The sequence below is a fragment of the Pongo pygmaeus genome, chromosome 12, assembly GCF_028885625.2.
Source record: "Pongo pygmaeus isolate AG05252 chromosome 12, NHGRI_mPonPyg2-v2.0_pri, whole genome shotgun sequence".
Classification (NCBI taxonomy): domain Eukaryota; kingdom Metazoa; phylum Chordata; class Mammalia; order Primates; family Hominidae; genus Pongo; species Pongo pygmaeus.
In genome coordinates this window covers 95,521,865-95,535,620 of record NC_072385.2, presented here as the reverse complement: position 1 = coordinate 95,535,620, position 13,756 = coordinate 95,521,865, and the positions used below count along the sequence as shown (strand labels likewise).

The 13,756-nt window shown below is 39.4% G+C and overlaps 1 protein-coding gene across 5 annotated transcripts in view; it reads right to left on the bottom strand.

Moving 5' to 3' along the window:
• Positions 1-5,246: 5,246 nt before the first annotated feature.
• The window catches only part of ATL2 (atlastin GTPase 2), an 81,190-nt gene continuing 72,680 nt past the window's right edge, over positions 5,247-13,756 (bottom strand). For 3 of the 5 annotated variants that reach the window (XM_054475336.2, XM_063648803.1, XM_054475339.2), the window contains 4 exons: positions 10,644-10,700; positions 9,622-9,693; positions 8,509-8,940; positions 5,247-6,469 (listed from right to left, as the gene is read on the bottom strand). In XM_054475336.2, the coding sequence (XP_054331311.1) occupies positions 6,350-6,469; positions 8,509-8,940; positions 9,622-9,693; positions 10,644-10,700 (681 nt within the window). In that variant the 3' untranslated portion in view covers positions 5,247-6,349. The other 2 variants (XM_054475335.2, XM_054475338.2) reach the window with 1 other exon arrangement.

The window sequence follows — 13,756 nt, the reverse complement described above, 5'->3', positions numbered from 1 at the left end:
CTTCCCAATACAAGCTCCACCTTCCTCCCAGGGAAACAACACAATACAACAACATAATTTCAGCTGTCTGTGCAGAAAGCTTTCTTCGTCAGAAAAGTATAAAAACAGCAGGAGAAATCCATTATTCTGCTACTCATTAGGAAACACTTAACACTGATCTCAAGCTTCAGTATGTATTAGAATTATCTGAGAGACCTGGTAGAAATACAGATTTAAATTGACTCTGCAGGGTAGGAGGAGGGGACAGGGATAGCATTAGGAGATATACGTAACATAAATGACGAGTTAATGGGTGCAGCACACCAACATGGCACATGTATACATACATAACAAACCTGCACGTTGCACACATGTACCCTAGAACTTAAAGTATAATAAAAAAATAAATTCACTATGCAATGTGGGTGGGGCCCACACAGCACTCCAGGTGACTCTGATCGAAAATAAAAAGCAAGCCAGGTGGAGTGGTGCATGTCCATAGTCCTAGCCACTTGGGAGGCTGAGGTGGGAGGACTGCTTGAGCCCAGTAGTTTGAGACCCCACCCCTATCCCTTAAAAAATAAAAAATAAAAATAAAAATTCATACTTTGAGAAACTATACTAAAGTATTAGAATTGGCCGCTTAGCTGTTCTGTTTTTCTAAGAATCGTCCGTGTAAACTTAATATCTAAATGTCAAGCCCCTCTACCTGATCTGAAAGGCCCTTCACAATCTTGCCCAGGTCTTTAAACTTCAATTCCACTCCTACATCCATCTCTGCCCTTCAGTAACTCCCTAGTAGAGCCACGCTGAACCACTGCTGTATTCCTTCTTGATGTTGACCCTTCTTTCTCTTTCCTTGTCTCTGAGTGGGACTATTTATTCTTCACAGCGGTGTGATAGGGTGGGTAAGTACATAGCCCTCTGGACTCTAAAGCCAGTAGACCTGGTTTCCAATCCCAGAGCACCCTCACTTTGGTAAATGTGGTTGACCTCTCTGAACCTGAGATGCCTCCTCTATAAAATCAGAGATAAGAATACCCACCCCAAGGCTATTGCATGAGCACTGGCAGCACTCAGTACAGATACTAAACATGTTTATACCCCCTGACACACAGAAAACCTTCAGTCTTCCCAGGAAAAACTGCCCTGTCCTCTCTAAATAATATAAACATCCCTCTTGGAGATAAACACACATTATGCAGGCCTGTAAACCCAATTCTGGTAGGACTTATAAGCAGATACTTAGGAAACTGCATTAGACCAAATCAGTATACTAAAGTTTTAAAAATAACACAGGCCAGGTGCGGTGGCTCACACCTGTAATCCCAGCACTTTGGGAGGCCGAGGTGGGTGGATTGCCTGAGGTCAGGAGTTTGAGATCAGCCTGACTAACATGGTGAAATCCCATCTCTACTAAAAATACAAAAATTAGCCAGGTGTGGTGGCAGGTGCCTATAATCCCAGCTACTCGGAAGGCTGAGGCAGGAGAATCGCTCGAACCTCGGAGGCAGAGGTTGTAGTGAGTCGAGATTGTGCCACTGCACTCTAGCCTAGGTGACAGAACGAGACTCCGTCTCAAAAAAAAAAAAAAAAAAAATTGGGTTAACCCAAATCCATAAGGTAGCCTACCCTCACCATCCCCCAAAGTTATTTTACCAGAGGGTTTTTTTTTAATGATCATATTCCTTCATAGTTTGATTATTTTGATGCCAAGGGGAGAAAAAGCAACCGCCGATATTTAGGATCCCACAGTTGCCAAATAACCACCAAGCTTACCTACAGTAGGTGGCATATGCCTAAGTATGGAAGGCAGATTGAGGTGAAGTTGACTAATCCAGTCCATGTTAAAACATTCTGAGCATTTAGTATGCATACAAATGTTTGATAATGTAAAAAAAAAAAAAGTGCATAAAGTATGGTTTCTTCTTTCCAAGGAGCTCAATCCATTTAGGGGAAAGTACTGACAAATGCTTTCTTCCATAGACAAAAATAACAATGACCACCACCCTCCAAAATTCATCTTGTTTATCCTCTTCAGGAAACAGAGGAAGTTAAAAATAAGTACGATTTGGAAGATAGGTGTTTGTTTACAAATATCAATGCCATAAAAAAGATTTAAAAAACTGTCTGCCAGGATGTGGAAATTCTCATCACATCCTCCTAACATCCGTGAGAGGTAATATTATTCCTATTTTATAGATGAAGAAGCTGAGGCTCAACTGCTATATAAGGTTAGCACAAATTCATGAAGCTTGGGTGGTGGAGCTAGGAACAAAGCTCAGTTTTAACTATAAGGTCATCTCCTTTGCTTAGAATTGAAATTTAAGCATTCTTCCAGATCTAGGTTGAGTCTTTAGGTAGTCTTCATGTTTTGTAACCGGGAAGTCTAAACCATGCCGTTTTAGATGACCTGTCAAGGGCTGCAGACCCATTTGGCTCCAGAATGAGTATGTTGTTTACTAATTACCATATAAATTTGTCAGAAAGTTAGAGAACTCTTAAATAACAGCCCAAATACTGGGGACAGGGTGGGGGTGGTCGGGGAGTAAGTTATGGACAAGCTTCAAGTACAGGTGGCCAGTCAGCAGATGCAGCCTTAAAACAAGCAAAATTGAGGGCACGATTTTCTGTTCTTGTACCTGCTTCCCAAGCACCCTTCCTTCACATTTTATTTGATTCCCTCAACAATCCTATTACAGGAGGAAAACTGTCATAAAAAGAAAACTCTTAGCAGTTGTTTTAGTCCATTTTCACACTGCTGTAAAGACATACCTAAAACTGGGTAATTTATAAAGGGAGGTTTGACTCACAGTTCCACGACTGGGGAGGCCTCAGGAAACTTAAAATCACCGCAGAAGGCAAAGAGGCACGTCTTACGTGGCAGCAGGTGAGACAGATTGAATGAGTGAAGTGGCAACAGCCCCTTATAAAACCATCAAATAGATCTCGTGAGAACTCACTATCACGAGAACAGCATGGGGGAAACTGCCAACAATCCAATCATCTCCCACCAAGTTCCACCTGGTGATTATGGTGGTTATGGGGATTACAATTCAAGATGAGCTTTGGGTGGCGACACAGGGCCCAGCCATCTCAGTGATGATCCCAGGTCTAGTGTTCTCTTCTTAAAACTCCACCTACCGTAAGAATCAAAGTAACCATTAAATAATTACATAATGACCCAGGAAAATATCCCATTACATGAAAAAAAAAAATACATCATGTGCAGAATAATTCTATTTTTGTGTAAAACAAAAAACAAGAGTATGTTTTATGCATAGACATGTCAATAAGCAGAGGGAAGGTTTCAATAGCACACACCAAAGTAATGGTTCTCTCTCAGGTGTACAATCAAATGGACAGGAACATTTTCACTTCTTGCATCGATTCATTTTTTAGAGTGGTAACGTTATGGGTAATTTTCAGCTTGTTTCGGTATTAGCAAGATGTTACTTTCTCCACTTAGTGCCTCTAGGAATGCAGCCAAGACAGTCCTTGCATCTTGAGTTGGGAACATTACTTATCATGTCTGAAGCTTCAAATGGATTCAAACTTCTGGAGGTGTGTAGTAGAGAGTCCTAAGTTGCAAGCCTGAGATGCCCAAGGTTCTTTTTGATGAAGTGGTTTCCTATCTATCACACAGGACTGCCATGAGTATGGAGAGTAATAACATACATATGGAGGTGCCTTACTGAGCTATGCAAAGGCTGTGACTTCCCTCCTCTAAGCCCTTTCATGTGTATCTCTAGGCAGTTTGGACCTATTCAGCTGATACATTTGGCTGCAAATTTCACAATCCTAAAAGGACATAAAAGTTGTATTTCACTGAGTACATTAAGGGCAGCTCAATTCCTCGGTCTAACTTCCAGCAAAACGCAAATCTGAAAGACAGAAGTTCCTAGGATCTAAGACTTCAGTAGAGAAGGTAAGGGAGCAATTCTCTGTGCTGCTTGAGAAACCCCCAATCTAGCTTTGACAGGAACCAATAACTGGAAGACTCCCCAAAATCGCCATTGTCTTCATGGCAGAGGCTCCCAACAGAATCCAAGTACAACAGTCATTTGATGAGTAATCTCTGGCCAAGCGAGAAGATGGCTACCAGAGGCACAGCAACTCAAGCTAATTTTCATCCTCACTCCACAACTATGACACGAATGGAAAAACCTGAGATGTGCAGGTCCATTCTGGTCAAGTTAGAGGGAAGGAGGGAATTCAGGACATGAATGTTTAGGCTAAAGCTTTAAAAGTGTGAAATGGACTTAAATCCTGTACAGAATTGTCTTCTTTGAGGAAAGCATTCTTTTCCAATAAGAAATGTAAGAAAGCCAAGGGTCTAGATTTTATAACTTTTTAAAGGTAAGCTGTCTTTAATTTCAGAAAATCTGCTATTATACAACAAATTATTTTTTCATTCATAAAAAACAGTCCACGGCATTCATAAAACAGGGTGGCAGAAGAAATAAAGAGACACTTTTCAGGTGGATTCTTTAAGAACAAATAAGTTAGCAATTTAATACAGATGGAAAATACAATCCATATAAAAACAGAATCTGAATGGGAGTAGGAAGGAAGATGTATCAACCAAAGTAAATTCAGAGTTTTCACGCATGCAACTCAGCACCTGCATTCTCTTTGCTTAAAAAGCAAACTAAGGGCCGGGCGCGGTGGCTCACGCCTGTAATCCCAACACTTTGGAAGGCCAAGGCAGGCGGATCACAAGGTCAGGCGATTGAGACCATCCTGGCTAAAACGGTGAAACCCCGTCTCTACTTAAAATAGAAAACATTAGCTGGGCATGGTGGCACGCACCTGTAGTCCCAGCTACTCAGGAGGCTGAGGCAGGAGAATCACTTGAACTCAGGAGGTGGAGGTTGCAGTGAGCCAAGATCGCGCCACTGCACTCCAGCCTGGGTGACAGAGAGAGACTCTGTCTCAAAAAACAAACAAAACTAGGTACTTTAATAGGTGTTCATAAAGAAGACCACAAAAGTACTGAAAAAATGCTAGCCTTACATATACCACCAAAAAAAAAAAAAAAGAGAAAGAAATTAATAATCCCCATCTACAACTAGGCTAATCATAGGTTTTCCCTTATAGAGACAGACACAGAAAAGTAACTTTTACAAGCTTAGCTTTGAGGTACAATGCCTTAGAGCTCTCAACTGGGGTGTTTCCTGCTCATGCTCTTTTCACTATAAACAAATGTGGTTTATGTAGTGGAATACATACTTGAAAAATTCCTTAAAAAAGAATCACAAGTTTCATTTTATATATACAACAAATTTTTAATTATGTACTGAAAATAAATTACAGGAAATAACTTTAAAATGCAACAGAGGACAAAGTCACAATAAACATTCTCATTGAATTCCCTTGGGGGGGGGGAGTGAGATTGCAGTGCTCAAGATAAATATCACAAATATATCAAAAACTTCAAATTGTCTATGCATTCACACACTGACATGAGCCACAAACATTCCTTTCACAGGGACTGTACTTATTTAGCCTACCACAGGACCAGATTTTGCCATAAACTACAAAACTTTTAATACAAAATCGTATTTATATATTTATAAGTCATATACATGCCCTATCTGTGATTTTAGAAAATAAAAGCTACACACTGTACAGACACTCTTAACTCATAGCTGTAGGCAACATTTTTGGATGGAATTTCTTCCCCAATAAAATTAATGGCATATTTTATGTACATGAAGGCTAAACTGCAAAAAGACAGTTCAGTTTCCCAGATATGCATCTCCTTTTAGGGCAAGTTTATAAATTTAAAAAGGCAAGACAAATGTACACCTCAGAATTACTTTCTTAGCTACAAGAGTTGTCATGTAATTTCTGTGAAGTTTCTGATACATGCATTTATGTAATACTGGTATTGAAGGCAGTAAAGCAATATATACTTTTAATGTAGTGGCTCAATAAAGGCTTCATTGTCATTCCAATCTGGTTCTTGAAACAGTGATTCATAAATTCTTTAAAAATTAAAATTTCAATGGGACACACTGTGTTAAAGAGACTCTAAATAGATTTCTGAAAATATTTCCCTGAAATATCCTTTTACATAAGACAAATTCACTAACATTAGATTAAGTAAAAAGAAATAAAAGAATTCAACACGGCACAAAGGTGCATGATTAACCAATGCTCCTCAGTCCATCTGCATGTCTTAGGAGCCATTAAAAGAATGCTTAGAACTAACAATCTTCACACTCTGTGGCAGCCATCTGTGAAGCCAGTTACACTAAACTACTTCTACAGTTGATTGTAAACTTTGGTTTATTTTTATTTGAGTTCTCATTGTACAGCAAGCATGAAAAAAAAAAGAGAGTGGAGTCCGTGAGGAGATGAACTGTCAGTCTGTCTTTAATCTGGCATGATGAGACACCTGGTCAGTCAGGCCTGCTTTGATAGAGTTTGTTACAGACTGCCTTATGTTTTCCTCCATCAAATTATCACCCAGGGGCTTCAATACCTGTGGTATGAGAAATGTGCAAAACAAACAAAAACATGAGGTAAAAAAAGAGTTACATATAAAAATAGATATAAAAATTCAATTCAAAGCAATGATGAAAATAACCAGGAATATGGGAAATAAAAAGTTGCTTCTCTCAAAAAAAACTTATGATGCTACTAGACATTTTATAATGCAACAAAAATTACTTTCCTCTTATTCAAACCATTTACAATTCCTATGAGATGGATGTGCAATTCCATACCCTATATGCAGCATCAAATCTGGTATGTATACAGCATTTATGCAGACCGGCCCAGACGGTCCTGCTTATTGTCCTACATGTATAAGTGTGAACACTTCAGATAGAGAAAAAGGTTAAAAATACTGTCTAATTTTTCTTCTTGTTATTGTTGGATGACAGTCTCTGTCGCTGTGCTGATGAAAGAGCACGATGAACCATTCGACGTCTAGTAACTTCAAACAGTTTGGAAAACACCTAAAACATGAAGTGATTTGTTAGGAGAATGAATCAGAGTGCCTCGAAGCTAAAGAGTTTAAGACTACAAGAATTTGAGACTGTAGGTTTCTCACCTTCCTGGGACTCCTCTGAAGCAAAAGAAAAGAGAAATGCAAAGAAATTTAGACAAGGTTTGTTGACACAGCACAGATCTCTGACTAGTTGATCACCTTACCTAAACTGTATTGAAAATGATTTTATACACTTTAGATTCTTCCATTTAATTGTTTTGTAATAATGGTACCTCTAAAATCCTAGAATCAATGCTGTTTAAGAGATGAATATTTCTCAAAAGAAGATACTGTACAATTATTGAAAATTATATTGCAGAAAATAATGATCCAAAATTTTAAAATAGCTAATTTTTTCTTTACAGCAAAGTTGCGATAGCTTTGCATCCATCTTCTATTAGAAGATATCCAAGAAACATCAAGTAAGTGAGATTGAGATAAAAATTTAAATAGAATAAATATCCAAACATAAACTTCCCAACTGGATCTGAATAGAGCATTTCTCTAAAGAGTAAATACAAAATCCAAATTAATATAGTGGGTCACTTTATAAAATAACATCATTACAAGAAAAGTCAATATCCGATCAACTTTCTTCAAAAAAGTGGTCTTCTTCTTCAGTCTTCGAGTTTATAGCCAAAACAAACATGGACCTGCATATCCTAGATCTTCAAATAAGCTCAATATTTCATGAGCCCAAAAATGGCATCTGAAATGCCTATTACAAGGTTCGTCATTATTAACTGTAGCTTTCATTCTGGTCCTTGACATGATGTTCAAGTATTTCACGAAGATCATCTTAATGACATCCATAAGTGGAATTTTCTGTCCACAGGTAATTCCAGCACACAGGAAGCAGATACACAAAATGGCTTTCCTTAGCAGATACTTGCAGGCAAGAGTTCACAGCCTAGCTTTGAATTCTGGTTCGACGTAAAAGATTATGACGGAGCATGGTTCTCTGTTCATGGCACTTTGCTTTACTAATTAATAATTCCATAACACAAAGTTCAAAGTTTCCTTGGTAAGAAATCCCTACGGGATTGTTCCTCATAGTACATCAGGCAATCACTACTATCTTCATGGAAGGCAATGAAGACCTGTCTACCATCCAGCATTTCTCCTGCATTGCTGCTTGCCAATACAGGACGAAACTTCTTTTGCTTTCCCAAAGCACCACTTCCAAACTTCTTTTCCTTACCTTGAAAATCATTCATTGTTTATATTTTCTTTCCTCAAAGAAAAAAATCATTACAGACTCTGACCCTGTCCACCGTCTGGTATAATCAGGCCTACAACTAACAATCTATCCAGAGGATAGTACAGATTTAGGCTAACCAAAGTACATTAAAATTATAACTTTAAAGAAAAAATATTCAATTCATAAAGATCCTACATCTGAACAAAACAGAAGACATCCTTTTGACATTCCTCACGTGAAGGCAAAGTCCGAGTACAAATACTGCAAAGGATGGAAAGTCACAGGAAAATAAGATTAGTCACTAAAAAACCAAAAGATAGATACCAACCTGTTCCCATAGTGTTTCAGCAATCTGATCAATCATTGTTCCAATTTCTCTGAACTCCCCAGAGTATTTAACATATGCCCAAGTACAAAGAAATGTCAGTGCTAACCCCATGACAAGGTTACACAAGACGGCTATAGAGTTTAGGCCAATGAAGCCAGTCAGTCCTGAGATTATATACATAGCAAACATGACCGCAAACAGTGTGGCTGGGGTACGAGCAGCATAGAAGATATTTTTGCCATCATTGTGCTTTATAAAATTTGCATAGGTTTCTTCAATTTCAGCTTCAAGCTGGTCCTGATAACGACGGCAGAACTCATCTCCACCCATCTTTTTTACTGAACGAAATTGTTTTATCGCCACTTCCTTGAGATCCAAGTGTTTTCGCTCCAGATCTGAAGGTGCAATGTAAGGCTTGTCCCCTCCACATACCTGGACAGACAGAATTACAGTATTACATGCTAGAAATAATTAACACTTGAAAGAAGTTCCTGTTCATAGTTTTTAGTTTCAGAAAGTCAAACCACTTACATGACTGATTCAGTTTTAAACTCACTTACAAAACCTCACAGGTTATCATAATCTAGTTATTGTTTAATGTTGAACCTACTCAAGCAAAATAATTTTCCAAATATGACTAACTGAAACTGAAGACAAAAAAATTTTACACTGCGCTCTGTATCTGCCTTCACTTGACCATCCATATACCATAACAGTACACAAAATTGCTGGCAAGAGAGTGGGTAAAAGATAATGCCCCAAAAAGATATTTTAATGCTTGAGCAAGCAAGTACAGAAACTGCTACTGGCCTTAAACTAATGCTACTAACATCAGAAGTCACTAATAACAGCACTCTGAATCACACATTTGTCAGAAGATATTTCAGTAGAGTTTATATAATAATTTACTAACTCAAATTCTGCTCTCTAATAATGTGAATTATTTTCTTATAGTTTATTTCCAGCAAAGACCATAAAGGGGAATTAGGGAATAATGTACCATAAGCTGCACAAATTAGCTCAATTATTTAAAAATTTTTTTTTAATAATTTTTTTTTTTTAAATTTAAAAATCTTCTCACTCCAGCATCAAATTTAAATTTTAGGTACAAACCTGTTCCATACTTTTACAATAGGTATCTCTTGCTCCTGCAACTGCAGCAAGATTATTAGCTTCAGCTGTTGCCTAAAAAATAAAATATGCCATTATTATGCAAAAAATACTCTATGACTCTAAAAATTCTGATTAACACAATAAGTTATGTACAATAAACAAGTCTGAAAATGAACCAGAGAAAGTAACTTCCAGTTTTTCTTTCTTATGGAAGGCAATGTTGGTATAAAGGATATAATGGTAAGTGGTTCTAATAGGACTGCCTGCCTAATTTTGTTTTGCTTAGGTTGATGTTAAAGTGTGTCTGTAGAAAACACCACATATGCTCAGGAAATGGATAAAGATAAATAGATATAACCCTAAAATATGTGGATCTCCAGGTGTTAGGAATGGAGAATTACCCATATGTTTCTCTCTTTCATAATCAGTATTATACAAGACATTTTCAAACCCACAAACTTATTGCACGAAGTTTTATCAGAAAATACTGTTTAATCTACTATAAAATGGAAAAATAGCCTAAAGTAGTAAATCTTTTAAAATATGAATGGGTTAAAATGACATTGTCCCAAAAGAACACCATTTGAAAGAGAGAAAAAAAAAATGAGACTATATTCACTAGAAGTAGCTCTAAATCATTAACACCAAATAAAAATAAGACTTATTTCAAACAACATTCATTGTCAAAGACTCAGAACAGAAGCAGCTTAGTTCAGAGAGGCCCACATTAAGCCATCTTATCAAATAGAAATTTTCCTATACTTTGAGCATCTGAAGAGAAGGTATTGAGGACTCTTATTTCTGGTGGCCTGGACACATGGAAGGCCTACAATCTGCAGTTACAAAAAAAAAAAGAATTGTATGAAATCTTAGGACCCACGACACATACGGCCTTAAGCAAAATGTATTTGCATGCAAAAAAGCACCCCCCATTTTCAGCATTTCTCTCTAAAGCAAAGATTTTTATTCTCCCTCATAAATAAGTATATGTACAACACTTATCACTCTCTCACTCTCTCTACCTGAAGCATGGACTTTGGATGTGGAAGTTCTTCTCCTTGATAAATTTTGATGTATGCCTAAAAAGGGAGAAGATTTGTTAGACTGATGGGTTATGCAATTTGGCTCCACATCCCCAGAGAAAGAAAAGTCATTAAATATAAAAATAATTAACACCATTAAAAGTAAATTCTAGGCTTTAAAAATCACCTTATTCCAACAAAGTTAACCCTATTCTCAATATTATTAAATTATATGCTGCTAGATAATATCCTAGGTATTTCTATAACAAATATAACATAAAAGTTATAACTCATAAAGTTAGATATAAAATGCCATCTTCTTTATGAAAAGAAATTCACAATTACCCCCTATTGCCAGTGTTTTAATATTTTTTAAAAACTTTTTTTTCTCTTTCTTTAGAGATGGGGTCTCACCCTGACACTGAGGCTGCAGTGCAGTGGGATGATCACAGTTTACTGCAACCTCGAATTCCTGGGCTCAAGTGATCCTCCTGCCTCAGTTTTCCAAGTGGCTGAAACTACAAGGTGTGTGCCACCACATCCAGCTGAAGAAACCATTTTATCCAGTATTTTACTTTGACCAGCTTAAATTGTATTTCAGCTCAAGAAGGAAAAAAACAAAACAAAACCTAATTTGTGGTTTAAGAGGAAGAAGGAAAAGATGAGAGTTTGTTAGAAGTCCATATAGGGTCTTTCATCTCAACTTTTTTTTTTTGTTTTTTTTGAGACGGAATTTCGCTCTTACTGCCAGGCTGGAGTGCAATGGCACGACCTCAGCTCACCACAACCTCTACTTCCTGGGTTCAAGCGACTGTCCTGCCTCAGCCTCCCGAGTAGCTGGGATTACAGGCATGCACCACCACACCCGGCTAATTTTGTATTTTTAGGAGAGACGGGGTTTTACCATGTTGGCCAGGCTGGTCTCGAACTCCCGACCTCAGGTGATTCGCCCACCTCAGCCTCCCAAAGTGCTGGGATTACAGGCATGAGCCACTGTGCCTGGCTCATCTCAACTTTCTACTGACAAGATTCATTCATAACTGGGAAGGAGGCAGAGCAAGATGGCCAAATAGAAGCCTCCAGTGATCACCACCTCCAAGGAATATCAAATTGACAACTATCTACATAAAAAAGCACCTTCGTAAGAACCAGAAATCAGGTGAGCAATCACAGTACCTGGTTTTAACTTCAGATCACTGAAAGAGGCACTGAAGAGGATAGGAAAAAATAGTCTTGAATCACCTACACCACCCCTCCCCCATTCTCTCAGCAGCAACCACATGGTGTGGAGAGACAATCTATGTGCTTAGGGAAGGCAAAAGCAGTGACAGTGGAATTTTTGCATTGAAACTCAGCGCCGCCCTGCCACAGTGGAAAGAACTCAGCCAGCACCCATGGAGGGAGCATTTAGACCAGCCCTAGGCAGCCAGTCCTGCCACCATGGGCTACAGTGCTCTGAGGTCCTGAATAAACTTGAAAGGCCATCTAGGCCACAAGGACTGCAATTCCTGGGCAAGTCCTGGTGCTGGGCTGGGCTCAGAGCCAGTGGACCTGGGGTACATAGGATATAGTAAGACACCAGCTGGGGCAGCCAAGGGACTGCTTGTGTCACTCCCTCCACACAAGCCCAGGCAGTGTAGTTCACAGCTCTGAGAGAGAGTCTTTTCCTTCTGCTTGAGGAGAGGAGAGGGGAGAGTAAAGAGGACTTTGTCTTGTAATTTGGATACCAGCTCAGCCATGGCAGAATGCGGCATAAGGCAGAGTCCTAAGGCCCCAATTTCAGTCCCCAGCTCCCAGACAAGATTTCTAAACACACCCTGGGCTGGAAGGGAACCCACTGTCTTGAGGGGTATGACCAAGTCCTGGCAGGGTTCATCACCTGCTGACTCAAGAGCCTCTGGGCTCTGAATAAGCAGTAGTGGTAGCTAGGCAGTACTCACTATGGGCCTTGGGTGAGATTCAGAAATGTGTTGGCTTCAGGTGTGAACCAGCACATTCCCAGATGTTGTGGCTATGAGGAGAGTCTCCTTCTGCTTGAGTAAAATACGGGAAGGCCGGGTGCGGTGGCTCACACCTGTAATCCCAGCAATTTGTGAGGCCAAGGCTGGCGGATCACCAGAGAACATCTCTGGACCCACCCAAGGCCAGAGGGAACTTGCTAGATTTACCACCTGCTGATTATAGAACCTCTGGGCCTTGACTGACCACAGGCAATAACCACACAATAGTCACAATGGGCCCTGGGCAAGACCCACTGCTGTGCTGGCTTCAGGTCTGACCCAGTGAAGTCCCAGGGATGGTGGCCACAATGGTGCTTGTGTCACCCCCTCCCCCAGCTCCAGGCAGCTCAGCACAGAGATAGAGACTCCATTTGTTTGGGAGAAAGTAATGGAAGAGAACAAGAGTCTCTGCCTGGTAATCCAGGGAATTCTCCTGGATCTTACCGAAGAGCACCAAGGCACTACCTTTACAAATCTGCAAGAGCCACAGCATTATGGGCTTGAAATGTCCCTAATGCAGATAGAGCTGCAGTGACCAAGATCACAACACCCAAGTCCCTTCAAATAGTTAGAAAGCCTTCCCAAGGATGACAGGTACAAACAAGCCCAGACTGCAAAGACTATAACAAATACCTAACTCTTCAATGTCCAGACACCAACAAATACTCACAAGCATCAAGACCATCCAAGAAAACATGATCTCACTAAACAAACTGAAATAAAGCACCAGTGACCAATCCTGGAGAGACAGAGATAACTGACCTTTCAGAGAATTCAAAATAGCAGTCTTGAGGAAACTCAAAGAAATTCAAGGTAACACAGAGAAGGAATTCAGAATCCTTTCAGATAAAGTGAACAAAGAGACTGAAATAATTATAAAGAATCAAGCAGAAATCCTGGATCCGAAAAATGCAACTGACATACTGAAGAAGGTTTGCATCCAAACCTCTTTTTTTATTTTATTTTATTTTTTTGAGACAGGGTTTTGCTCTGTCTCCCAGACTGGAGTGCAATGGTGCAATCCTGGCTCACTGCAACCTCTGCATCCCAGGCTCAAAAGATCCTCCTACCTCAGTATCCCAAGTAGCTGGGACTACATGCATGCGCCATCGT